Below are 27,498 nucleotides of genomic sequence, written 5' to 3' on the forward strand. Positions count from 1 at the left end.
ACTGGTTATGATTTGAAAAAGAGGTAGAGCTGACTGGGTGTAAGGAAGCTCCCTAAGGTCCAGGCTCACTTACAGGACAGAAAGCCCCATTCAACTAATCAGGGTTTTACTTCTGGGAAGACATTTGCAGGACTACACTGCAAGTGGCCAACAAAACTGAACATTTCACACAAAAACAGTATGTGGTTGGGAAAGGGCTTTTTCTTCGATGGTCCCTGTTCTTGATGCTTTTTTGGGGAGGGGCAGGGACACTTTCCCCCTCCTCCCCTGTTACAGCTCCCTCCACTGGTAATGTAAGCAGCCTGTCAGTTAGAATGAAATAAATATTCTTTCGAAAAATAAAAATATGGTGTCCGTGGTTCCGTCTGTTTATTCAGTAAGTCTATGGTGAGGTTTCGACGTTCCCGAAAGTCACTTGCTAGTATAGCCTTTCCTCCTTTTCCTATCTCTATGGTTGGGTGCTCTCTTCCGGCGCTTGTATTACGTCCTGAGTTCTGGTTGGACAGCCTGGCCGGAAGTGAACCCGTCAACCCGCCTTGGAAAGGGAGAGACCGGACTAGCCGCGCTTACTATGGTGAGTCCCTTTCCCTCCCCGCTGGTTGAGGGTCTCGCTGCGGGGAAAGGGCGTTTTGCTGCGTCTCTTTCGTTGGGACTCATATTGGGGAGCTGGGCGTTGCAGGGGCGGCCGCCTCCCTTATTTGTTTTCTTGTGGTTCTCAAGTTGTGAGTATCCAGATGTTGTTGGACTACAACTCCCATCATCCCTGAGCTCTGGCCTTGCTAGCTAGGGGTGATGGGAGTTGTAGTCCGACAACATCTGGGGACCCACAGGTTGAGAAAGGCTGGTAGAATCATCTGTAGCTCAGCCAGGGAGCAGCGCTCTCGAGCGGACCTTTCTCAGGACCTCTCCGAAGCATGGTTGCCACACGATGATAGGGCACATAAGTTTTATGAAAAGAACACCGCACTGCCCTTAGGGGCTGGGCGGTGGGGTTTGGACCTTGTTATACGATATGGGTCGATTCTCATGGACAACTGTGGAACGATACATTGGTTTGATCTGTTTTCACTGTACAGCATAACGTCAAGTATTGGGTTTCAATATATTAATTCTTTAATGCAATCTACTCTTTTTTGAAAATAGTTTACTTAAAGAAGCAAAGGTTGTTGTTGTTTTAAAAAAGTCCTCTGGGTTGTTTGCACGGAGTTAAAATAATATACAATTCTAACAATATAACAATAATTTTGAACAGTTTAAATTAGTAAAAAAATCAATCATTTCAACGCCCTGCCCAAAAAAACCTAGCACAAATAGCATAACATTTAAATTTCTGATTTTGTTCATATTTTTGTAACATTTTATGTGAGCTTGTCTGTAATGTTTGCTTTTTATCTGTATTTTGTTAACAAATGTTTTACATTGTGTTTTGTAAACCACTTGGATGTTGAATAAATGGCGTATATGTTGGTTTATGTTATATCTTGACTGCCTTTCATTGAGACGACCCTAATTTTTCTTCTACCTCTGGCTTTGTTTTAGGCCACTGCTACTGACCAGTTGGTTGGGTATGGCTTGGTAGCCTTCAGTCTCATTCTCTTTGCTTACTATACTGTCTGGATTATCATTCTGGTATGTTATTATTGTTTTTAAAAAATCTTATTTTAGTACATTTATACCCAGCCTTTCCTCCAGGGCACAGGTAGGAAAACTGAGGCCTGGGGGGTGGAATGTGGCCCTTAAGGCCTTTCTATTTAGCCCTCAGAACTGCTCCCTAGAGTTCACCCGACACCTGCCTGAATGGAAGGTAGAGAGGTGTGTGTGCAGAAATTAGCCTGCTGTATAAGGGTGAAATGTTACATTCTTTGATTGGCCCACTTTTGCCTCTGGTCCCACCCACCATTAGCATGTGCCTCTTAGGATGCTCAGATGAGAATGTTGCCCCTGTGCTGAAAACGGTTCTCTACTTTTGCTCTAAGGAGCTCAAGGTGCTCTGTAATATTCTCCCTGTCCCCAGCTTATCCTCGCAACAAGCCTGTGAGGGAGGTTAGGCAGAACAATAGTTATTGAACCAGCACCACTTAGTAAGCACTGTGACTGAGTGTGGGTTTAAATCCTGCTTCCTAGTCTCACTTGAACCATGGCACAACACCGGTTCTTGCAAATTCAATTGCGGCACAATTGTGATAGCAGCTCTCCCAAGGTTTTGGACGGGGATTTCCCCCTGTCTTACCAAGAGATGCTGGAGATTCAACCTGGGACCTTCTGCATGCCAAGCAGATGCTCCAACACTGAGCCACAAACCTTCCCAAAGAGGAACTTAAGAAGCTGCCTTATTCAAAGTCTCACAAGTAGCCCATCTAGCTCAGTATTGTTAACACTGACCAGTCCCCAGATTTTAGATTGGGGACTTTTCCAGCGCTACAAGGAGATGCTGACGATTGAACTTGTGGCCTTTTGCATTTCAAGCAGATGTTCTGCCACTTAGCTACAGAACTTCTGTAGGAAAGTCTTTCCAGTCGCCCACTCTGTGGTCCTATTTACTGGAGGTTTCAGGGGTTGAATCCAGGAAATTCCAGATGCAAAGCGTGAGCTCCCTAACCATTGAGTTTGTGGTCCCTTTGACTTTCACAAAATCTCTGTGCAAAAAGGTGGAGGGGTGTTGGAATCTGGTCTGCTGCTGAGGCTACAGGCAGAAACATTTCCCCATTTGCACTCACTGACATATGCACCTGTTCCTTCAGCCCTTCATTGAAATTGACCATCTGATTCACAAGTATTTTTTGCCACGAGAGTATTCGGTGATCATCCCTGTGGTTGCGGGGCTTGTGTTGCTGCTCTTTATAGGTAAGTCATATCTCCAGGTCTTCATGTTGTGTTTTGTTTTTTTACAGATGGAAACTTGTGATAAGGACTTAGCAAGAAATCTCTGTATTGATTCATAATATGGGTGTACTGCCCAATAATTAACATTCTCTGGCCAGCAAATGATACAAAATGTAAAAGCTGTAAAAAATAATAATGGGGGGGGGGGCAAGCCTCCCGATCTCGTTGCACTATAGCTTCCATCAGCCCCAGCCAACAATCTAAAAGGCATGTCACAGAAAGAATGAGGAGATTATAACAAACACAGGTAGTAGTTCAGGGGTGGGAAACATCCAGCCTCCCCATTTTGCCCACGAGCCCCAACCAATGCCCACTTGCCCCACACCTGACGTCGCATGTGAGATCAGTAGTGGGGCAGGTAGAGACACGGCTGCAGAAAGCAGGATTGAATAGCACATCAGCTGGTGACCGGAGAGTTAAATCCTGTCTGGTTCAGGCATGCCAGCAAGTTCTTACTAGAAACTGTTTGGTGTACCCAAACCCTGAAGAAAGCAGGGGGCGGTAATCCTGCTTGGGCAGTACCTCCCCACAACCGACTGGAATGGGAAACTGTTCAAGGAAAGGAGTCAGAAATTGCTGGTCCCTTTGCAGGCCAATGGAGTAGCCCCACTTACCTTCTTTCCCTCTGCTGCAGCCTGATGGAATAGTTGCTGGAAGATGACAATCGCTCGAGGGAGGTGCCTGATGGAACTGGCTTCTCAGCAGAACCTGTCTTATTTGTGTTGCCTGTTCTTCCTTTCACATAACCTGAAATGCGCAATGTAAAGCCTAGGGGGTGAGGAAATGAGGTTCCTTCCTCACTTCGATATACAGAGAAGAGTTCTTCCAATGCACCAATGGTTCTATTGCCATAGAACAGCTTTGTTTCTTGAATAACTTGATGGCCGAGAGTCTGACGTTGCTCAGGGCAGCACAGCAGTGCCTTAAAACAGATTTCCCTCCCTTTGTGTTTCGCCAGGAACGTTCATAGCCACCATCACATGGAAGAACCGGAAGGCTGCGAAGAAATCTGCATGAAGGTGGCAAGAAGGAAGGAGGACACAGGAAATCCTGCAGGCACTCTTGACAGCAGCAACGTGTGTGGTTTTTTCCCCACCAAATCATTTTTATTGAACAGCAACACATTCTCTGGGGCGGCCCAGCCCACAATAACTAGCAGATACCAGATGCTAGGAAGGGCAGAGGGACTTGGCTGCTACCCTCATCAACTATGTCCCAGTCTGGGTATGGACCAAAGGGACTCAAAGCCAGAGGCACCACAAACAATGCTGCTCTGTTCCAGCTTTTTGGAATACTTAGATCAGTGCCCCAATGTCCTCTTGGCTACCCCAGTAAAGAGCCTAAATCTGGGGTAGACAGCAAGACACTCTCCAGATGTTGTCACACTCACCCCCATCATCCCATAACCGTTGGCCATCCAGTGGTTGCGACTCCACCCCAAAGTGAAGGGCACCAGGTTCCCCATCCCTTCTCAGGGAGGGAGGCCTTGTCCAAACAGAGGTCTTCCTCCATCTCTCAAATGCTGTAGGGGATGTCTTGGAGTACAGATGGAGAACCTGTGGCCCTTCCAGATGTTGTTAGGCTACATCTCCTGCCATCCCTGAACCACTGGGGGCTAATGGGAGCTAGAGTCCCAACAGCATCTGCAAGGTGTCATATTGGCTACCTCTGGTTGCACTGCAACCTCTTTTTGTTGACACACTTTTTCCTCTTCTCCTGCCTCCTCCACCTCCTTCAATTCCATCTCTCTGCCACCACCAATCTCACTCCCCTTTCAGCTCTTTGGACCATGTTTTCCTTCAGTTCAGCCTCCCCTAGTACAGTGCCCTGCCATCGCTGTGGATTACAACTCCCAGAAGCCCCAGGCAGCTCTGCTGCATCCTGCGAGCCCCTTTGCTTGTCAAAATTGCAAAAGAGGTCCTAGGAACACTTTCACATGTTCACTGGCAGCATTTGGACAGCCTGACTTTTGAAGCAGGGTCATATAGCTGAAACCGGCACTCTTACTGCTGTGCTGACCCAGAGTTGTCTGATGAGTAAGCAGGTCCCACATGAGAGCAGAGCTTTGCTTACAGCTGTGGCATGTTTGTATGTGTGCAATTATGGCCATGCCTGTGTTGCTGTTTGACTCCCAACTTCCATCATCCCTAAGCATTGGCTGTGCTGACTGAGGGTGATGGGAGTTGGAGTCCTCCAATGGTTGGAGGGCCACAGATTCCTTACCCTGACTTAGAGCTTGTGTTTTGTTGTCCTGGAGTATTAATTCAGTTTTGTAATTTTATTAACCCAGAGGCGGGGAAAGTTAATCCACTAGCTGGGCTTGGCATTTGCTCTGGGGCTCAGACTGCACATCTGTTAAATGGAGGTATAAACACTGAGGGGGGTTGATGGTTCCACTCACAGCATGGGGATTCGCAAGCAGGAAGAACCTTTTTTGAAACCACCCTGTCTTTTGAATGTTAAAAAGAGAAAGAGGAGAGGAAAAGCTCGAAGCAGTGCCCGAAAAGCAGTGCAAAAGAATATTCAATCCAGTCCTACTCAGAGCAGACCCACTGAAATGATTGGGCATGACTAATTTAGCCCCATTCATTTTAGTGGGTCTACTGTGAAATAGGACTAGCATTGGACAACCCTCTGTATCTTTGAGCTGAAAACGGGTTTCCTGACCAAAGTGTATTGAGCTTATCAGAATAAACAGTTAATGGCCCCTCTTCTTCTAGTTTTGGTTATTGCTATTATTTTCTCTGCCTATGTATGTATTGGAGACTCAGAATTGTCTCCCCAGGCTCTTGCCCTGTAATCCCCAGCAACTCTGGTAATAAAGTATGTGCTGGTTTCTTCCATGGGTACAGTTTTGCAGGCTGCATCTCTTTTCTTTATTTATTTCAGCTTTATAGAGCCATATTTTGACGGGGGGGGGGCGGCACCTTCCTGTTTCGCCTCAGCTGGCCCCTTCACGTTTTACCTCAGGTAGCATCTTCCCATTTTACCTCAGGCAGCTAAATGGGACGCACCACCCCTGCCTTCCTCAAACAAAAAACCATTGTGGTTGGTGGTGAGTGATGAGTGGGGAAGAGGTTCAAAATCTGGTGTCTCCAATGAAAAGAAGCAGGGGATGGTCTCTGAAGAGGCACTTCCAGGCAGAAGAGAGAAAACTGGGCTGGTTGTAGACAGTCCGACCTGGCATAAGACAGATGACGTTCCAGTCCGGATGTTCTTCCAGAAGCCCTGTTTATTCAGCCTTCGTCCTGATTTGCTTGCATGAAGCTTATGTGGTGGTTGGGCTATGGGGTCACGTCCACATCTTACATTTAAAACCATATATTAAGCACATGGCTTCCCTCAAAGAACCGTAGTCCATCCACCACAGAGCTGCATCCTTAACAAACTGCAATTCCTAGGATTCCGGGGGGGGGGGGGTCACATGGTCTGAATGTATGGTGTGAATGTGACCCAAAACCTGGTCTTTATCGAGCATTAATTTTTATTCGTTTACAGGGCAGTTATATGACATGGAGGATTCACCCTCTTAACTGATTGCAGGGTGTTTACATGTCTTTCCATTATTTGTTCCACACTTTTCAATGCCTTTCCCATCAGTTTTTTAGCTGCAAAAAGTCAGATTCTTTTTTAAAAGTGGATGTATTGTGCTATGCCAACAGAGTGGTTTAATTCACTCTGATCATGCCATCTTAAAGTCCTGGTATGCACTTGACTGAAATGCAGGAATCTTAAGAATATTCCAGATGGAAGAGGGCTTCCATGGATGGTTGCCAGACAGGTGTAGACACATACAGGTTGCCTACCCCTGGTGCAAAGGCTAAAGCAGCATAGTAAATTGGCAGCAGTGGTTGGTACCTATTGGTACTGCAGTGTGGAAGGCCCCAAGTTTGCCAGGCCTCCTGGTAGGACCTGAAGTATCCAAGTTTCCCCAGCTCCCTTCACATGGCAGGTGGGTTTGAATCTCCAAGTGGGCAAGAGCTGGTGGCAGACAATAGCATGAACATTATGGGGACCTGCCCTTCTCTCCTCCCCTCTCCCAGTTAACCTCTGCCTCCAGGGCTGACATAATCAGTGGCTTCTCCCTTGATATTACCAGGGGCCACCCCTAGGTATCAGGTTTGAAATCTGGGGTGCTCCCAACCTGGTACCACTAGAAGGCCTGGAGACCATCAGTGCATACCCTCCCAAGTGTCCCAATTTCCAGGGACGGTCCCAGAATTACGAAAGTCATTCTGGCTTCTGATTTGATGCCAGAATGTCCCTATTTTCCCTGCCAGTGCTGCTGCGAACAAGCTCAGGGAGGAGGAGGTGGCACATGTCCTTAAGGTCCACAAATAACAACACTTTGGAGGTCCCAAGCCTCGAGGAGGTTAAATTGGTTTCAACTAGGGCCAGGGCCTTTCCAGCACTGGCCCCGACTTGGTGGTACACTCTGTCACAAGAGACTAGGGCCCTGTAGCACTTGACATTTTCCGCAGGGCCTGCAAGACAGAGCTGTTCTGCCTGGCCTTTGGTTTGGACTCGGTCTGACCCTTATGTTTCCTTCCCCTTATGGTCTTGATTTATTGGCTACTTTAAAATGAGGCTGCATTTTAAATTGCATTTTAACCTGTATTTTAAATTGGTTGTTTCCCCCTCCCCCCATTTCCCCCTATTATGTTTTTACTGTGATTTTATTGATGTTAGCCGCCCTGAGCCAGGCTCTGGCTGGGGAGGGTGGGGTATAAATAAATGTTATTATTATTATTATTATTATTATTAAGTGGCAGCAGCGGTAGTGGTGGCTGCAAAGCAGCATCACGTTACCACTCCATGGCTGCTGCTGCTGCAGCCATTCTCCTCCCTCCTCCTCTCCTGTGGGCAGCTCACAGCGACTGCTAGAGAGCAGGTGAGGAGGAGAAGGGGCTGCTGCCGCTAAGGCCCTGCCCTGTGTGACACACCAGCTCTGAGGGGCAGGCAGAGGGCAGGACCGCCCTGGGCGGGGAGAAAGGGGGAGCAGAGTGCAAGGAGTTTTGATTTTTAAAAAAATATTAAAAAATGCTTTGTGGATCTGATCTTGCCCCTTTGTAAAATCTATTTATTGGGGTGTGTGTTCTTTTTTGTAAATCTACCAAAAAATAAAATCTCTATTAAGGGGTTTTCTCCAGTGTGGTGTAGTGGTTAAGAGCGGTGGACTCGTAATCTGGTGAACTGGGTTCGCGTCTCCGCTCCTCCACATGCAGCTGCTGGGTGACCTTGGGCCAGTCACACTTCTCTGCAGTCTCTCAGCCTCACTCACCTCACAGAGTGTTTGTTGTGGGGGAGGAAGGGAAAGGAGATTGTTAGCCGCTTTGAGACTCCTTCGGGTAGTGATAAAGCGGGATATCAAATCCAAATTCCTCCTCCTCCTCCTCCTCCTCTTCTTCTTCTTCAAGACTTTGGAGGGCAAGTGTTCTGTGTCCCATAGGAGTAGTGGTGGTGGCACTTGCCCTTCTTCTGATAGGAAATGCTCAGTGTGGGTGGGATGAAATATGGGGGAGGGAGCGATCGGGGGGGGGGAGTGAGAAATGTCCCTATTTTAATCTGTGGAATGTTGGAGGATATGTTGGTGCCCATGATGGACAGACGGCTGGCTGAGGGCAGAGTGCGGTTGGTGGAGGCAGTGCCACACTCACCTGTATGGACCAGCCTCCTCTGTCATTTGGCCCAAGAACCCGATCCAATTTCATCTCCTCATGCAATGGAACTCCCAATGTGGCCCTCTGAAAGGCCACAAGACTGAACTGCCATCTTGGAAAGGAACCTCCAAGTGGTTCCGTGGTTTCTAGGGAGATGAGAACTCACCTGATCGTCACCAGCTTGTTTCTCTCAGAAGTGCCTGTGCGACCCGTCCGTTTATCATGAGTTCCAAAAGTCAGGTATGTAGGAAACTTTTCCCCACTTGCTCACAAAAACCATGTCTGTGATCCTTCCTCATACCCCTTGCTCCAGCTCACAAAGTTGACACTTACTGGGAGCATTTAGAAGGCTAGGCTGCCCCACACCATAAACCATCCCAATAATGGACTCGTATTCACATCCCCTTGTTTTGGACAAAATGAAAGGCTTGTGGGAGTCAGTCCACATCATTGGTGGGCTCACTTCCTGGTGATTGTGCAGAATCCACAAATCAGTCCTTTAATACAGAACCTCAGGCCCAGTGGTCAAGTGTCGCCCTCCACACCTCTCTGCCTGGCCCTCCCTCACGCGCACACCCCTCACTGGGCCTACAGTGCAGCCCAAGGGTTTTTGCCTGGCTAGAATGTGTCCTTGAACTCTGAACATGCCTCTCAGTTGCCTGAATAGAGGGGTGTGGGTGTAGAAACAAGCCTACTGTACAAAAGGAATATTTACATTCAGTGCCCCGCCCATTTTTTGCCTTTGCCCCCACCCACCACTGTCATGTGGCCCTCGGAATGTTGCCCAGAAGCAAATGCAGCCCTCAGGGTCCCCTAACACTCTCTTAATTCACGTTTCTTACATCTCAGTGGAACGCACTGCCAGGTCTTTTTAAAGGGCTCCCAGACAATTCTGCCTGTTTACTCAGAGGAAAGTCCCACCGATCGCAATGGAGCTTTGCTCCCAGATAAGGGACAGTGTGTTCCCTAAAGCTTCCTGTCCCCTTCCTTGGAATGAGACCTCACAGCAATGCCATGTGCATATGGTATTTATCTGATGGCACAGGTAAAGAGAAAGGACCCCTGGACAGTTAAGTCCAGTTGAAGGTGACTTTGGGGTGCGGTGCTCTTCCCAATCGGGTACCCTCCAGGTATGTCCCGGTTTCAAACAAGCAAACAAATGTATTTTATACTAATATCAAGATACACAGAAGCTAAAACTAAGGGATGTACACAGGACCCACTGAAATAAAATACTGTGGGGCTAAGTTAGTCATGGCCGCTATTTTTAATGTGCCCGAGTTGAACTAAGACTGGAGCCAACCCAGGCATTTCCTATAAGAGCCACTTTTCTGTGAGATAAATCCATTTACAACAATTGGCAGAATATTTCCCTTTTTAATGGGGTTTAACCATTCACCCTGTTCACAACTTAGCAACTGAGAGGTTTTTGATTTTTTAAATGAAAATGGCATCTGGGATTCATATATTTCATGAGCAAGTGCAAATGCATTTCAAGACATATGGTATGCTATCCACTGATAAAGATTATCCACAGTTTTCTAGGCCACTGTTGCTTCCTTACATTTCCAGTGATTGGTCTTGCATTTAGTCCTTCTGGGGACTGAGTCTGGGATAAAATCCAGACAAACAATAGAATTCTGCATTGATCTACAGAGCTGGCACTTACAGGTGCCCCAGAAGACTCACTCTGCGCTTGTGAGTAAAAAGACCTTGTAATGTGGCAGCAGCTGCACTTCGGAACTCTCTGCCTGTTGACGCCTGACAGGTTCTTTCGCTATATACTTTTCAGCACCTGCTTAAAACATTTTTGTTTAGGCAAGCTGATCCAGACACCTTGACATGCTTAATCTCATATATATATATATATATATATATATATATATATATATATATGAGAGTTCCATTGTTTTAATTTTTTTAATTGATAATTTAATATTTTTTGAAAACTGCGTAGAGGTTTTGCTGCATTCAAGTGGTGTGTGTGTGTGTGTGTGTGTGTGTGTGTGTGTGTGTGTATATATATATATATAGTTAACTGAATAAATTCATTGGTACAATAACATTAGCAAAGGATGTTACATCTTGGGACTATAATTTGGAATCCATTCAACAACATTTGCAGCAGAAATTACTGGCCAATAGTCTTACCAAAAAATCAGATAAGTGGCAAGCCATGAACTCAGTCGTGATGTGGTGAATCAGATATTGCCAAGGAATTTATTATTACCTTATATACCCTTCAAGCCCCAGAAAAATAACGTTTGGAGATCCATAGATTGGAGAAAGCTGTAGTGGATTTTCTTCAATTTATGATGTTTAAGACAGCTTTAGTTTGTTCAGAACAAGAGCGGCCACTGAGGAACTCACAAAAGCAGAGTCCACAGGCCTCTATATACTCTTATATACACACTTATATAAAGGCAAAACCCCACCTTAGTTTTACACATGCAGGGGCATAACTAGGGGTTGGCTAGGTTGCCCTCCACCAACGCGCAGACCCAGGGGATGCAAAAATTGTACAGAAAGAGCCATCGATTGCCAATGCCGTAAGGGACTGGGGGGGGCACTGTTAAATTGCCTTGCCAATGGCGCAAGGGAATCTAGGTATACTTCTGTACACATGCATATAAATTCACATTCTCAGAGGAAAAGCACGCCTGCATTATCACAGCTGGTTGCCTGATTCAGCAGGAATAATTCAGTTTCTACCTTCTACAAAACTGGTCCAAGGCTGCATTCTTTTCCTGCACAAACATTCTTGACACATACAGTGAGCAGATTATCCTAACAATATCCTTTCACACACACTTTTTTTGCACCTCTTCACATGTAGGCTACCTGGCAATGTATACATCAATACGATCACCTGCTACAGCAGCTGTAACAGATTCTGGACCTGGGCCATTTGATAGAAACGAATCTCCAGCCCTTTTCTCCAAGCACTGAGCAACATTCAGCCTCACCATACTCTGTCAGACATCACCCAGTGAATATCAGCAGTGGGGGAGAAATCTGATTCAGTTTGCATTTAAACCGTGCACTTTCTGAAACTATGCAAACACAAAATTGCTTACAAAAATACATATACTGGTAGAAATTCACACTAAAAAGCTGGTGACCCTTCAGGATTAATCCATTTTGCATTACTTTCTGGGAAACCACGCCTTGGTTTTGGAACGCTTTGGTTTTGGAACTGACTTCCAGAACGGATTAAGTATGAGAACTAAGGCACCACAGTATATTGATTTTGCTGGGTTTGCTCTGAGTGCGACTTATTCTGATTCCATCCGCTGTGCCTCTCCCCATCCACTGCTGACCCCTCCCTTCCTTCCTTCCTTCCCTTTTAGCACTGTGAGATCCTACCTAAAGGTAGAAGTCGGAGGTTTAACCCATTCCTGTACCGGATCCTCTGGAGAATCCGCCAGCAGTGGAACCTTTTGGGCTTCTTTGAAATCAACGAGGATCACCCGCTCTATCAGTTCACCAGTATGATAAAGAAGGGGCTCAGGGCGTCTGTCAATCATGCTATCCATAACCCAGTAACCACAGTGAGTCTACTCCCACCTTTGTTGCCTCCTTGGCAACTGTGAAACAGGAGCCTTCTGGGCACAGGGTTGGGCCGACTTTGTGTTTGGGCGATCAACTTTTCCTCCCTCTTCCCCCTTGAACCCCAAGGTTGACCATCTGGAGCCAGGTATAGAAGATTAAGAGGAGGCAGTAGCAGAGTGGGGGGGGGGGACCAGGTGCAGAATTCTGAGAGGGATTCAACTAGTCAGGGGTCAGCAACCTTTTTCAGCCGTGGGCTGGTCCACCGTCCCTCAGACCATGTGGTGGTTTTTTTTTAAAGAAAAAAATATGATCGAATTCCTATGTCCCACAAATAACCCAGAAATGCATTTTAAATAAAAGGACACATTCTACTCATGTAAAAACACTCTGATTCCTGGACCGTCCATAGGCTGGATTGAGAAGGTGATTGGGCCGCATCTAGCCCACAGGCCTTAGGTTGCCTACCCGTGAACTAGGTGCTCCCATGACAGGCTCTCTGCTGAGCTACTGCTGCCTTCTGGAGACTCAGGGAGGGCAGCCATGCCCGGGCTGGGGCAGTGTGCTTCCTGGTCCTCCTCAGATGCCCCCACGCACACGGTTCCTGGGCTGGCCAAGAGGTGAGGGCTCGCTCACCCAGCCTGCGAGGTGTCGAGGATGGAGGTGGCGGGGCCAGGGGAGCACAAGGCACGAGTGGAAGCAGTGGTCGAGACCCAGCTTCCATCAAGGGCGAGGAGGAGGCTACGGCAGAGGCTGAGTTGGGGTCGTTGTGTGCGGAGCGGTGGGAGGCCATGGTTGGTGGGCAACAGCAGAGTGCATGAGGACAGCGGCCCTCAGCTCTCCTACCACCACCCACGTGCTGCTTGGCCTGGCTGAGAGGGATGGAGGAGGAGGGTGGCGGCGCCACTCACCAAGGAGGGAGAAAGCCTCTCCTCTCAGGTGCACGCCTCCACTCCAGCTGCCCAGTCCATTGGGGGAGGGGAGGAGACAACACTTGTCCTGACCCAGGTGCTGGCGACCCACGCTATGAGGAAGAAGAGGGCAGAGAGGCCCACATCAGGGATGAAGAAGCTGTGTCCCCTCAGGTGTTGTTGGATTCCCAAGGTCCATTGGCCCTGGCCAATTGAGTTACAGTTACAAGAATGGCGGGAGTTACTACTACTACTACTGCTAATATTTATATCCCACCCATCTGGATGGGTTTCCCCAGCCACTCTAGGTGGCTTCCAACAAATTATTAAAAATACAATAAAACATCAAACATTAAAAACTTCCCTAAACAGGGCTTCCTTCAGATGTTTTCTAAAGGTCAGGTAGTTGTTTATTTCCTTGACATGTGATGACAGGGCGTTCCACAGGGCAGGCACCACTACTGAGAAGGCCCTCTCCCTGGTTCCCTGTAACCTCACTTCTCGTAGTGAGAGAACCACCATAAGGCCCTCGGCACTGGACCTCAGTGTCTGGGCTGAACGATGGGGGTGGAGACGCCCCTTCAGATATACTGGACCAAGGCCGTTTAGGGCTTTAAAGGTCAGCACCAACACTTTGAATTGTGCTTGGAAACGTACTGGGAGCCAATGTAGGTCTTTAAGGACTGGTGTTATGTGGTCTCGGCGGCCGCTCCCAGTCACCAGTCTAGCTGCCGCATTCTGGATTAATTGCAGTTTCCGCGTCACCTTCAAAGGTAGCCCCATGTAGAGCACATTGCAGTAGTCCAAGCGGGAGATAACATGTGTGGGAAAGCTCTGAGGCCTGAGGCCTAAATGTCTCCCCCAGGTTTAACTATCTGGCTTTCATGACTATCCTGAGGCCACACCCCTCTTCCCCAAGTCACACTCCTTGCTGCCTTTGATTTACACATTCATGGAGTGTTCCTGCCTCACTGGGATGCATCCTCGATCATGGCTCTTTCTTGCCTAGATAGAGGATGGGGAAGGGTGTGTGAGTGTGGATGTAGAAACTAGCCTACTGCACCTTGGCACAAAGAATGGTGAGCAAACATTGCATGGTCCAGAGGTAGTATTGACATTTTTGCTTTGCCCAGTTTTGCCCCAGCCCCACTCACCTACCCACTGGCATGTGGGTTGCTCAGAAAGCAATGAGGCCCATGAATTGAAGAAAGGTTCCCTGTCACTGACCAGGAAGCATGGTCAATGGCCAGGGATGATGGGAGTTTCCTCTGAGCACACACTTGGCCTTGAATCTCCCCAGCACCCTTGCCACCCTCTACTGCCACACCATTGTGGTGCACCACATCTTCTGAGAGCCACTGACATAAATCATAAGATCCAAAATAGAGACACATAAAATTAACAGCAACAGCACCGCATGAAATTACCCCCTAAACAACAACCCAGCGCAAGAGGCTGTTTGAGAAATAACTGAGAGATTCAAGTTTTTATTACATGTAAAGAGATGTATTTTATTGGTGATAAGCATGTGAGGAATTTGCTAGGAAATTCTGAGGAAAAGAAGGGGGAAAAGGTGGGTGTTCTGACTCTCTTTCTCTCTGCAGGACGTCCTGAGGGAGGATCAGTTTAAGGCAGTCCTCAGGCAGATGCACGAGGTAGGCATACTTTGAAGGGTGGGGGTGGGGGTCCCCAAACGAAACCTCCCAAGCACAAGTTGGGTTTGGGCTGGGCAGATCTGAACAACATTCCAGATTCTCTCCACTTCTCCTTTTTCCAGCATTAGGTTCAGTTCTTCACACGAAAATTCAGCAATATCTGAGCACATATTTCTCCTTATTTATTTACTATTTCATAACGTTTGTTGTGAAACCGCCCTGAGATCTCTGGGTATAGGGAGGAATACAAATTTAAAAAACAAAACGCCTCAGAGCAGTATACAAAAAGAATGAAATTCAGGAATGAAATTAGCAGTAAAAACAGTTTTAGAAAGCTATTTATAACATTAAAAATCAGCAGTAAGCACAATTTGGTAAACACAAATTGAAACACATGTCAGCATTATACATATCTGGGTAAGCAAGAATATATTTAGAAGGCACCAAAAAGAGTACAGCGAAGGTGTCTGCCTGAAGTCAATAGGCAGGGAGTTCCAAAGTGTGGGTGCTGCTAGACTAAAAGATAGATTTCTTACAAATGCTGAATGAGCATTATGTGGCACATGTAATACTGCCAATTCCAGAGACTGAAGTAGACTGAAGTGAGCACATGTGTGTCTATGTATGTATTCCCCTAATAAAAACATTTTATGCTAAGCAATTTCCTCCTAATATAATGTACGTTGTGTCTATTATCACTAATATGTGCATTTTAAGCACACTTTGTGTGCATTTTTTCACACGTTACTTGGCTGGAGAACTTAGCAATGGGTGATTTGGATGAGTACACATTTTGAAGGCCTGCTGTGTTCCAGTTCCCATATATTGCTTTGAAAAGTGCAAAGCAGATATGTTTGCCTTGAAATGGGAACTGAACTGAATCATTCCCTCCCTATCAGGGACTTTGCTCAGCTGTAAAGGTTCTCCACCAGAAGGGCAGCATTTTGGCCCCCTGAGCATTCGGGTCGCCCCTTTCTCTGAACTGACCTCAGTTCTGCTTCCCGGCAGGGCTTTGAGATGAGGACGTATGCTGCTCCTGCTTTTACCCGGTTCCGAAAATTTCTTGGCATGGTGGATGTCGATTACCAACGGTCACTGACTTGTGACAGCTCATACTTGCAGTTCATCAGCAACTCTAAAAGCACGGCTGACTTCTTCCTCAGGTCAGAGAACCACCTTGTCCACAGCAAGAAAAGACACAAGTGAGACCTGCAATAAAGAGCTGCAGCGTGTCCTGCTGCTGTTCATATCTCCCCTGCCCTGCTTCCCTGGCTTTTGGTTGCCCCTCCCCACAACAATCAGTGAGCCTTCCATGCACTCTGAGCATGCTCAGTTCTCACTGGACTACTTTGAGTCGGTCTCTTCACTACCCTCACCCTCATTTAGGCTCCCCCCCCCCAAAAGGAGGTTTTCTTAGTACATCGGCAAACTCTGGGATTCTCCCAAGCCTGCTTGTGGGTGGGTGGTTCTGTTCTAGATACGAAAGCATCAGCACACACACCCAGCACATTGCAAATACAGGGAATAATGTGAATATATTCATATGAACCTGCTTTGTGCTGTGTCAGACTTGCGGTCCATCCAGCCTAGCATTATTCTGACTGGATTGAATAGTGTAAAACAATGGTAAAGGTAAAGGGACCCCTGACCATTAGGTCCAGTCGTGGCCGACTCTGGGGTTGCGGCGCTCATCTCGCTTTTTTGGCTGAGGGAGCCGGCGTACAGCTTCCAGGTCATGTGGTCAGCATGACTAAGCCGCTTCTGGCGAACCAGAGCAGCGCACGGAAACGCCGTTTACCTTCCCGCCAGAGCGGTACCTATTTATCTACTTGCACTTTGACATGTTTTCAAACTGTTAGGTTGGCAGGAGCAGGGACTGAGCAACGGGAGCTCACCCCGTTGTGGGGATTCGAACTGCCAACCTTCATCCTGGGGCAAAATTATCAACCTGAGATACTACTTCCAGGTTAGCAGAGTCTGTAACCCAAAGTGTCTGTAACCCGAAGCATTTGTAACCCAAGGTACCACTGTATATATTTATGAATTCCTATGCATTTTATGTTGGAGCTGTTAGAATGCAGCCATTGGCAGATTCTAAGACATAGTTGCGGCATCCCTTGTGGTGCCCCAGACTCCCCACCCTGTGCAACCAAACCAGTTGTGCTTCCCAGATCTGCCTCTTATGCAACTCAATTTGCATTCATACTGGATGGGATTTGCGTAAGGAGAAAGCAGATAGACAGCAGTACCTCCAAACTTCCTAGACTGTCTTTCTAAACCAGGGGTCAGCAAACTTTTTCAGCCGGGGGCCGGACTAGATTTGGGGCAGGGGGAATGAACGGATTACTATGCCCCACAAATAACCCGGAGATGCATTTTAAATAAAAGGACACATTCTACTCATGTAAAAACACGCTGATTCCCGGACCACCCGCAGGCCGGATTTAGAAGGCGATTGGGCCCCCAGGCCGTAGTTTGCCTACCCATGTTTAAACTAACATGTGCTGGCCTTTCCTATACAGTGGTACCTTGGTTCTCAAACGGCTTAGTTGTCAAACAAATCAGCTCCTGAATGCCGCAAACCCGGAAGTAAGTGTTCCGGTTTGCAAACATTTTTGGGGGGCGGGCAGGGGGAGCTGAATGTCCAACATGGCTTCTGCTTGAGTGCAGGAAGCTCCTGTAGCCAATCAGAAGCCGCTTTGGTTTTCGAAGGGTTTCAGGAATCGAACAGACTCCCGGAACGGACTAAGTTTGAGAACCAAGGTATGACTGTACAGTACGGTGGTACCTCGGGTTACAGACGCTTCAGGTTACAGACACTTCAGGTACAGACTCCACTAACCCAGAAATAGTACCTCGGGTTAAGAACTTTGCTTCAGGATGAGAACAGAAATTGCGCTGCTGTGGTGCGGTGGCAGCGGGAGGCCCCATTAGCTAAAGTGGTGCAGTTTCAGGTTAAGAACGGACCTCCAGAACGAATTAAGTTCTTAACCCGAGGTACCAGTGTATTACTAGATTGCTGCTCTTAGGGCTGTTGACCCTACCCTGTCCCTTCCGAAGCATAGAGGATCCATCTTCCTTTCTCTCTTCTGCTGAGATCAGAGAGCAAGCTTTGCTCCTTTGCAGCTTGTTAGCTGGAGTAGAAACTATTTACTATCCAATATGTATTTCTTATAATAAACTAAGTTTTACACACTCAGTGTGATTGTTTTACCACTAGATCGCATTCAGCAACATGTATTCAGTATGCAGCCAGCTTCCAAGCTGTGCGCAAACTCTACTAAAAATTGAATGCATTTTAAATTTTTAGCCTCTCTACATATGCTATCTATTAATCACTGTTTATGAATGATATATATTGCAAATAAAGAAAAGCAAAAGAACAAAAATTTATGGACTTTGTTAATTTTTCTACCATTTGATACAGTTCTTGCCAGGCAGTTACTGCTGGTTATATTATCACTGACATGCAATCGCATTGGAATGTTAATTACATTTTGCATTAATTGTTCTATTTTAATGGTTGATAGTTTGCTATATGATGACTTTGAAATGTTATGGTGTTCGTATAAACAACCTGACTTATTTGTTGGATTGTTGGGGTTGGGGTTTTTTTTTTTGGGGGGGGGGGTTCTTTGGACTCATTGAACCCAACGGTCAACTAGTCCAACCCCCTTCCATGCAGCTATTTCATATTTGAACTTTGTTGTAATGATGTATTGATTTGCAGTTTTGTTCTGCTGAAAGCTGATTTGGGCATACTTGCATGAGAAAGTGATATGTAAATTTAAACAAATAAGTGAATTCCTGCTTCCCTCCCCGTCTTAAACAGCAATGATAAGCGCTTCTTCCTGAAGACTCAGAGTAAGCAAGAAATCCAATTCCTTCTCACGAACCTAGCCAAGTATCTAGAGCACATGGAGAGATACCCTCACTCCATCCTCGTCAAATTCCTGGGTAAGACATGCTTGAAGCACATGAGTGAAAACAAGCCTTAAAAGTCAGCAGCAGTAATACGTTTCTTACGATCAGGCCAAATCCTTCGGCTGTGATGTATGTTTCTCCCTTCCTTCCAATAGGTGTCCACAGTATTATCGTCCCTCGGGAAAAGAAGGTAAGGTTCTATGTGAGCTATTTCTATTAGTAGTTAATATACAGTACCTGCGAGGAGATTTTGCAAGGCTTCAAAGCTCCCTTACTGGAATATTTCTGCTGGGACTCCAGCCTTGAAATAAGCTAGCTGGGGGCTCAAACAGGGCAGTTCACTCTTCACCCCCCAGGGCATTTTGTGGGGGGTGGGAAGAAATGGCTGACCTCTTGATTTCAGTTAACCCTGTTACCATACACTCCAACATTTCTCTGATGAAAATAGGGACATCCCATTCCATGATGATATTTTTACTATTATACCCCACGTATCTTATTGGGTTGCCCCAGCCACTCTAGGCAGCTTCCAACATAATAAAACATTAAACATTTTTTTAAAAACTTCCCTATATAGAATTCCCTTCAGAAGGCTCGGGGGTCTGATAACTCCATACCCTCCAACATTTCTCCAGTGAAAATAGGGACGGAAAAGCAGGACATTCCGGGATCACATCAGAAACTGGGATGGCTTCTCTAAATCAGGGACATCCCTGGGACACTTGGAGGGTCTGTGTTGCAGCTTCTGCACACCTACAAATACCTCCCTCTTGTTCCTCAATATCCCTGTTTTGGAGACAATCCTGTTGGCACTCAAACACTTGAGTTTGCTGTTAGAGGGAATGTTAGATAATTGCCACAACAGAAACATCTATAAATAAGGCCTAGAGAGGGGGCGGCGGCTATGTAATCACCCCTCCTCTCCTAGCCCCCTCATTTTTATTTTGAAAAGCCTGAGGTGTTGTACCCAGTGCTAGCCCTGCTCAGAGTAGACCCATCGAAACTGCGAAGCATGGCTTACATAGGCCCGTTAATTCCAATGGTTCTACTCTGAACTTATTTGGCTACAAGTCATTATGTTTATTATCTAACTTGGGAAGAACAGGCACCTACATTTGCTTGTTTTCTTGTCCCCACCTCACTTTTGCAGGGCCTGTCTTGCTTTTTCGATGTGTTTTTAATGTCATCCAGAGATTTTCAGGTGCTATACAAAAAACAAAATTTAAAAATACTTTTTTTTAACTGAACACATTTTTAGGGGCCTTGTTTGCATCACAGCATTACAGCAGCAGACCCTGAAAATGAGGGGTGAGAAATAGTTTTTTAATGGACCAATTTTGAAAGCTTTGTGGGGCACGAAAAAGACTTTGGCATCACAGTTGGGGTTGTCAATAATTCTTTTATTACCAAAAGAAAAAACACTTTTTAAAAACTCATTTTTCCTCTTAGAAATGACAAATTTGGGGAGTATTTGGGGACCCACTTGGGGGGGGGGGGCAGGCTGAATATGATCCACCACCCATGGCTTAAACCCCACCCCCCTACTGTAGGTGTTTTATTAAAAAAAACAAGAATGCTTAGTAACATTCAGAAGCTGTTGTTGTTTACCCACCATTCACCCTCAGATCACAGGGCAAGTTAAAATGATTGAAACACAATATTAAAAATAGTTTACAACAAGTTGAAATTACAGAAGTAAAGTGGATCCTAAAAATATACATCTTAAGTGTCAAAAGCCAGGGTCAAGAGGTGGATCTTAGGGGTCCTTCCCTTCCCCACCCATTGAGGAAGGCCCTTGCCTTCCACCCATCTTTCTGTCTTAGCATTAAAGGTAAAGGGACCCCTGACCATTAGGTCTAGTCGTGGACGACTCTGGGGTTGCGGCGCTCATCTCGCTTTACTGGCCGAGGGAGCTGGTGTACAGCTTCTGGGTCATGTGGCCAGCATGACTAAGCCGCTTCTGGCGAACCAGAGCAGCGCACGGAAACGCTATTTACCTTCCCGCCAGAGCGGTACCTATTTATCTACTTGCACTTAGACGTGCTTTCGAACTGCTAGGTTGGCAGGAGCAGGGACCGAGCAACGGGAGCTCACCCCGTCGCGGGGATTTGAACCACCGACCTGATTGGCAAGTCCTAGGCTCTGTGGTTTAACCCACAGTGCCACCCACGTCCCATCTTAGCTTTAAGCATCCTGAAAATGTCCTATGGGAGAGATTGCACATTGCCATGAGTGCTGCATGCTTGAACGGTCTTAGCCCTGGACTGACCTGCTGTTGTTTTCTGCTTGTGCCTCTAGAGATATTTCATCATCATGCAGAGTATCTTCTATCCTCACGATAAGATTGTCGAGCGGTGAGTTCCTTGCATGGTTTGAGAGGAATGGCACCATTTTTAGCTGGGGGGTGGAGGGTGGGTCTGAGGTGACGATAGAGGCCTTTCTCCACTCCTGGGGCTAATAATAATAATAATAATAATAATAATAATAATAATAATAATAAATTATTTATACCCCACCCTTCCCAGTTCAAAAACCGGGCTCAGGGCGGCTAACAACAAATTTAAAGCACTTAATTGTAAAAGCAGCATAAAATACAGCATAAAATCATGAATAACAATAAAATTCAAAATGCAGAAATCAATTTAGGGGAAATAAACATTAGATAATCACCAGGGCTAGCTGGCTGAAGTGGTCCTACTTAGGCCAGCGGGGAGGCGGGGAGGCCAGAGGAGAATTAGCTGTGGGGTCTCAGAGCGGGTAATCTTCATAAAGGGGAGGGGGAGGGAACAGAAGGGAAATAAAAGATCAGGCTGAATTCAAATTAAAGGCCAGGCGGAATAGCTCTGTCTTACAAGCCCGATGAAAGCAGGTTAAATCCGGAAGGGCCCCAGTCTCAAGGGACAGAGCATTCCACCAAGTCGGAGCCATCACTGAGAAGGCCCTGGCCCTGGTGGTGGATAGTCTGACTTCCTTAGGGCCCGGGACCTCTAAACTATGGTTATTCATGGACCTTAAGGTCCTCTGCGGGGCATACCAGGAGAGGCGGTCCTGTAAATATGAGGGCCCTAAGCCACAAAGGGCTTTAAAGGTCAAGACCAGCACCTTGAACCTGACCCTATACTCCGCCGGGAGCCAGTGCAATTGGTAAAGCACTGGGTGAATATGCTCCCATGGCAGGGACCCCAGGAGGAGCCCTGCCACGGAAAAAGAACACATGTTATTTTCAAACTTTACACTGAAACCGTCAGCGACAAGAGCAGACACAGATAAAAGTCAGTTGGCAATTTCTGGAACCACAAAAGCCTGGACCTCATGATCTAGGAAGGAACAATACATAAACCCAGACTCAGTTAAAGGTCTCTTTAGTCCCATCTGCCAGCGACACAAAACGTCCACTGCAGTTTGTGGGACAGTTTCAAGGGCAGCCCCACGTAGAGTGAATAACAGTAGTCAAGCTAGACTTCCTTATGCCCCTGGGAGTAAGCCCCGTTGAATAAAGGGGGGGGGGGTTACTTCTGGAGGAACGTGCACAGGGTTGTGCCGTGGAGGAAGACCTTATTCCCTATCAAATACTGTCTACTGACTGGGCTCTTTGAAGCAAGGCTTACCATCCCTCTAGAAACATGCTAGGTTTCTGTGTGCTGGGATTTATTGTTTTTGTGAATTGCCACAGCTTAGATGCAGGTACTGGCCTCAGCAAGACCTGGGCCCAACTGCACACACCCCGGGACATGTCTGGTGTGCACACCACCCCAAAGCTGTGTGTTGGCAGTGAATGAGAGGAGGTGTAGCAGTGGGCAAGAGAAGTTTGTCCATTGTCACCAAATCTTGAGTCTCCTTCATAAATCTCTGAGGGACCCTATCATTGCTCGGACTGCAGATTGGAAGCCACTATTCTCACTAGAAAAATTGTTCTCTGGCCTGCTACTCTGAAGGGAAGTGGGTTGCTGAAAGAACAACAGAGCCCTGAAAGCAAGTTGGGAGTGTTGATCCAGCAGGCCCAGGTTCGAATCCCTGCTCAGGCAGGAAGCTCACTGGGGTGGTCTTGGGTGTCACCATCTCTTGTGTCTGACCTACCTCACGGGGATGTTGTTGCTGGGATGCCCCAGGCCTTCTTGGACAGGTGAGGGAATGAATACCACCTCTCTGGCACTCACCAGCCCTCCTTTGTCCTTGCAGGTATGATATTAAAGGATGTGACGTGGGCCGCTGGACAGATCCGGCCCCGAAGGGCAGCGAAATCATTGTGGTTTTTAAGGATCTAAACTTTGCTGATAAGACCATTTGCCTTGGTAGGTCTCGCCACCCCCCACCCCACCTGTGCAGGACCTGAAGGAGATGCTCACCTTCCTGGTCCATCCCTACAAAGGTCACACTTTGTGCTAAAGGGGGGGTGGCAGTCCAGGGGTGTGTGTTATTTCACTCTTTATTTATTTATAAATAAATTAACTGCTTAATGTTTATTTTTTTCACAAGAAAACAGCATCAGCAGGATGTTGAACCAGATGTTTTGCTCAGATAACAGCAAATTTGCTGCTCCTTACATTCTTAGGCACCTAACCACAATATTGTGCACTCATCTTTGTGTATTAACCAATTCAAGTCCTTTGTACAGAATTCTGCTCCCAACGATGACCATTTTGTTGGCATCCATTTCTGCCTTAAAGGTGGGGTCAGGGGTATATGTGTGTGTGTACAGGCAACATTTCAGTGCAAGTGATCCAAGGAATCTCTGGGGAATCTACACTTTCTGCAAAAAATAAAACCCAGCCAAAGTACTGAAAATCTGTTTTCTCCCACATTGTTCAGGCATTGTACAGAATACCTGTGTGTGTAAAACAACAACGGGTGTCTTAGGCGGAAAGTGCAAATATCCGGGATTCTGTAGCGCACCCGTGCATCCCCAAAGAGTTGTCATTGCAGCCTGTTGCCACAGAACAATTACTGGTAGTTATTTTAGAATGCTGCAGCATGATTGCTTATAGGAGTGATGCCTTGTCAGCATATATAACATCTCTTCTCAGAGATCTGCACTGCTTGCTGATCTGTGACCAGGCCAGGTTCAAGGGGCTGCTATTAGTATACAAAACCCTTAACCACTTGGGACCAGTTTACCTACAAGATCGCCTACCCCACATGTGCCCACTTGGCTGCTTCAATGGACAAAACTGGTACTGCTACAGATGCCACATGGTACCCATTCCACACGTGTAAGAGCCCCAGTGTGGTAGCCCCTGCACTTTGGAACTCCCTGCCTATTGAGATCAATCATGTGCCTTCACTGAACTCTTTCTGATGCTTGCTAAAATAATTCATATTTAGACAAGATGCTTAGATGTGCTGGAGGGAGTTTTAATCTATTCTGGTATTCACTTCTTCAACGTTTAATGTATTGTAAGTTTTCCCTGATTTTTTGGATTTATCTTTCTGTAAACGGCTTTGATGTTCCTTACAATCTGGTAGCATATAAATTTTATGAAATAAGTAAATAATCTTAAATAAATGGCTACATGTAAAACCACAACCTCCGAAATGAAAGCTACTGTCCCTCCAGACGGATGTTTTTGTGTGGAGGGGGGCTGTATTCTGCAATATGCTATAGATGCAATAATAGTGCAGCTTTCTAATGGCCTGTCCACACAAACATCATTCTGCTTTATCAGTTGCTTTGCAATGCTTCCACAGGGTTACCACATTATTGCCACCTGGGGGTGCGCTCCTGTGTTGTAGCTCAGCAAAAGCAGGACAAAATTCCTCTAATGAGGGCCGCTCAGGGTTGGGAGAGATCTCGGAGGCCAAAGAGTTTGCTTTTCTGCTCAGTACAGGGGATCTTGCAACCTCTTCACCCCTGACTGGCCGAATATGCCCATCTCTCATCCATGCAGGTCCACAGCGTGCCTGGATGCTGACTCAGCTTGAGCTGGACACACAATTCCTGAAGGATTTGGGCGTGATAGACTACAGCCTTCTGGTGGGCTTGCAGCCCCTTCATGAGGACGAAAGGCTGCTGAGCCACGCACTTGCCAACATCATTGCCCAAAGCATGTGAGGCCCTACGGTGGGGTTGCTGTTATTGTTGGTGGGGGGTATCTGTCATAGGGGAAGCCAGTCTGGCAGGGCCCTTACTTTCTCCCTACCCTCTACTAGCCAACTCAACCTTCTACAAGCCCTGAAAGCTCCCGGGTGCTTCTCACACCACCTTCTCTCTCTCTCTCTCTCTCACACACACACATACACATTTTTTTTTATTTTGAAGTCAGAATGTTGCTTGGTAATTTGGGAGAGTTTGTATTTATTGGAAAAATAAAGAAATTATTTATGTGGTGGAACAAAACCATTTGAGCACTTTTTCAGAATAATAATAATAATAATAATAATGAAAATTTAATGATAGTGCTTCAAGATGAACTGTTCAGTCCACATATTTTCCAAGAATATCTCTAAATATGAAACAGTCTTTGTCATCCAGTCGAACTGTTTCTCCATCATTCTCCAGTAGCAGAAACTTCTCACCAACTTTTAAACTAACTGGATGAGTATCTCCCTCCTTGCCTTTAGAGCCTGTTCCAATTGCCATAACAGTGGCTTGTAGAATCACAATGCCTCCTTTGTTACAGTCTCAGCTGCACACCTTTCAACCAATACACGGTCAAAGAGGGGAAGAATTTTTTTCAATGCCTGCTTTGCCATGGTACACACTTACAAGGCCCCCTGTTCTGGCTACCTGCTCCCTCTGCAAGAACTTGAGATTTTTTAAAAAATAAAACATTTTCTTTTAATTTACAAACTTGTATATCCCTGCATACAAGTTTGCATGTCCTCCTGTATGTGTGGAGGAGAACATATGCAGTATACTATAATAAATATGAATTACCGGTATTTATTCTATACTATCTTATTTATGGATGGCCCCCAAAAGCTCTTCCCAGTTGCTCCATGTGTGAAAGGCATAGCAGGGCACTATTACTGCAGTCAGTGACTTGTTGCAGACATTTTTGCAGGTTACTGATGCAATAATATTGCAATTGTGGTGGACCATCCACATGTCATTTTGCTTTCTAAGTTGTTCTGTGATGCTTCCTCTGTGCTACTATATTATTGTTGGCCAGAGGGGCTCTCTTGAGCTCCTAAGTGCAACTTAAGTGGGACAACTCCCCCTCCCCATAACATTTAGATGGAATTAGGGGAGTGCAACTGGTTTGGTCACACTGGCACGAAGCCTTGCGGGCCCCACAGGGGACATCACAACTATGATGTTTAATGGACGTCAAGAGGCGTGGGGGCACTGAATTTTGGCATCGTACAGGGCTCCCCTGAAATTTGAGACACCATGGTCCACCACTAAATAACACTTGTGGTATTAAAAAGTTACCTGGTTTCAGCTGAAGTTAGGGGGGACTGGTTGGAAATGTAGGAGTATGTCTGCCTTGAAAGCTTTGCAGGCACAAACAGTACTGAATACAGTATTGCATATAACTGTCATGAATCGACAAAAAAGGGCATCTGAAAGGAACCACTATACAAACAGGATGTTGGACTGAATGGGCCTTGGCCTGACCCAGCAAGGCTCTTCAAATGCGCTTATGTTCCCCTGACAGGTCGATTGACACTAACAGTGATCACCAGAACCAGAACTTTGGGAACGCCTTGCAGGAGTCTCACACGTCTCATGGCTATTCTTCTAGTGTGGACCAGTTCTACAAGCTCTCTCCCGAAAGCAGGTACACCATCCAGAACATGCTGGCGCTGTACCTGAAGAAGAAAGCAAACACAGACAAGGAGGCAGACTCTTCTAGGGGAAGCGAGACCTTCATGCAGGAAGTCTTGGCTCCTTACGTGCTCCATGGGATCAACTTCGACCCGACCGCCCAGTGTCCTGTTGGAACAGAGGAGGGTGGGCATCCCCAAACCTTCAACCATCTGGCGGAGTCACTCTTCCACCTGGCCCAGAACAGGCGGCTCCTTCCCAACACGCGGAATGCCTTGCACGTGATTGATGGTCCTGACTATCGCTATTACATAGGTATTGTTGACCTGTTCACAGTCTACAACTTCCGCAAGAAGATGGAGCATTTCTGGAAGACCCTTCGGTTCCGGGATAAAAGTTTCTCCACAGTTGGCCCCGTCTATTATGCTAGAAGGCTTTGCAAATGGGTGCAAGACCATACCGCATGAACGCAGGGAGGGGGGCAGTTGCAGGAGGGCTGAGGGAAACATCCCCAGACTGTCCCCAGAGTCTTGTCCCCTATATGCCTTGCAGAGAAAACAACAAGTACACAAGAACAAGCTTTGAAGTGACTGCTCCAGGGAGTTGGAGGTCATTGTGGAAACTTTTTGGTGTCCAGGGATGGGAACAACATCTGCAGGAAACTAAAATTCCCCTGTATCCTGGTAGCTGGGTTATGTCACAGGGCCAGAAGGGAACAGGTTTTTCTGCAGGAGTGGTGTGTATTTTTGTGAGGGTGGGGAGATGTGTGTCTTGAAAAGCTGAGACACTGCAACTGCTGGGATTTAGATCTGAATCCTGGACATTGTAAACATCATTGCTGCATCCTGGATATGAGGGTGGTGACAATACAGGAATCTACAAAAGTGTTTGTGTGTGTTTCTGCATCCCAGCTTGTTATTGAGCATAGTTATACAGAGGTATTAAGGAGGCCAGGTGGAGTTAAAGGTGAGGGGAGAAGAGACATCAGACATGCAGCGACAGCAACCCACTGATGGCAAACGATTAAAAAACAAATAGCTGTACGCATACTTTGTTTTCCCTTCAAGAAGCTGACAAGAAAGTTGCACTGATATTCATTAAAATTGGGAATATTTTTTGGGAAACACTTTCAGTAATACGGAATAAAGCATCTCATAAAAAAACAATACCAAATCTTAGCAGAATTCCCAGGAGAGTTCTTAATAAGG

At 46.5% G+C, this 27,498-nt stretch overlaps 2 protein-coding genes and 1 pseudogene across 4 annotated transcripts; 2 read left to right on the forward strand and 1 right to left on the reverse strand.

The window, feature by feature from the left end:
* Positions 1–466: 466 nt before the first annotated feature.
* On the forward strand, positions 467–5,594 carry DPM2 (dolichyl-phosphate mannosyltransferase subunit 2, regulatory). Of its 2 annotated transcripts, none has more exons than XM_083597473.1 (4): positions 467–574; positions 1,540–1,629; positions 2,742–2,844; positions 3,842–5,594. In XM_083597473.1, the coding sequence occupies exons 1-4, from the start codon at positions 572–574 to the stop codon at positions 3,898–3,900; spliced, it is 255 nt and encodes an 84-aa protein (XP_083453599.1). In that variant the 5' UTR covers positions 467–571; the 3' UTR covers positions 3,901–5,594. The 2 variants fall into 2 exon arrangements, with proteins under 2 accessions (XP_083453599.1, XP_083453600.1); XM_083597474.1 differs by lacking the exon at positions 467–574 and adding an exon at positions 792–917.
* Positions 5,595–8,671: 3,077 nt separating this feature from the next.
* On the forward strand, positions 8,672–27,177 carry PIP5KL1 (phosphatidylinositol-4-phosphate 5-kinase like 1). Its single transcript, XM_083597361.1, has 10 exons — positions 8,672–8,783; positions 11,894–12,094; positions 14,608–14,658; positions 15,667–15,821; positions 18,491–18,615; positions 18,738–18,772; positions 20,881–20,936; positions 22,762–22,874; positions 24,468–24,627; positions 26,181–27,177. The coding sequence occupies exons 1-10, from the start codon at positions 8,766–8,768 to the stop codon at positions 26,755–26,757; spliced, it is 1,491 nt and encodes a 496-aa protein (XP_083453487.1). The 5' UTR covers positions 8,672–8,765; the 3' UTR covers positions 26,758–27,177.
* Positions 24,634–26,172, reverse strand: LOC310754923 (10 kDa heat shock protein, mitochondrial-like; annotated as a pseudogene). The gene has a single exon. The product of its transcript is annotated as a 10 kDa heat shock protein, mitochondrial-like (transcript).
* Positions 27,178–27,498: the final 321 nt, after the last annotated feature.

Source organism: Podarcis filfolensis, assembly GCF_964270895.1.
Source record: "Podarcis filfolensis genome assembly, chromosome: Z".
In the NCBI taxonomy this organism is placed as follows: domain Eukaryota; kingdom Metazoa; phylum Chordata; class Lepidosauria; order Squamata; family Lacertidae; genus Podarcis; species Podarcis filfolensis.

Coding starts and splice junctions, on each gene's coding strand:
- DPM2 (XM_083597473.1), top strand. Junction 1,630..2,741: donor CTGTCTGGATTATCATTCTG/GTATGTTATTAT, acceptor CTGTTCCTTCAG/CCCTTCATTGAAATTGACCA. Junction 2,845..3,841: donor TGTGTTGCTGCTCTTTATAG/GTAAGTCATATC, acceptor GTGTTTCGCCAG/GAACGTTCATAGCCACCATC.
- PIP5KL1 (XM_083597361.1), top strand. Junction 18,616..18,737: donor CATCCTCGTCAAATTCCTGG/GTAAGACATGCT, acceptor TCCTTCCAATAG/GTGTCCACAGTATTATCGTC. Junction 18,773..20,880: donor TCGTCCCTCGGGAAAAGAAG/GTAAGGTTCTAT, acceptor TTGTGCCTCTAG/AGATATTTCATCATCATGCA.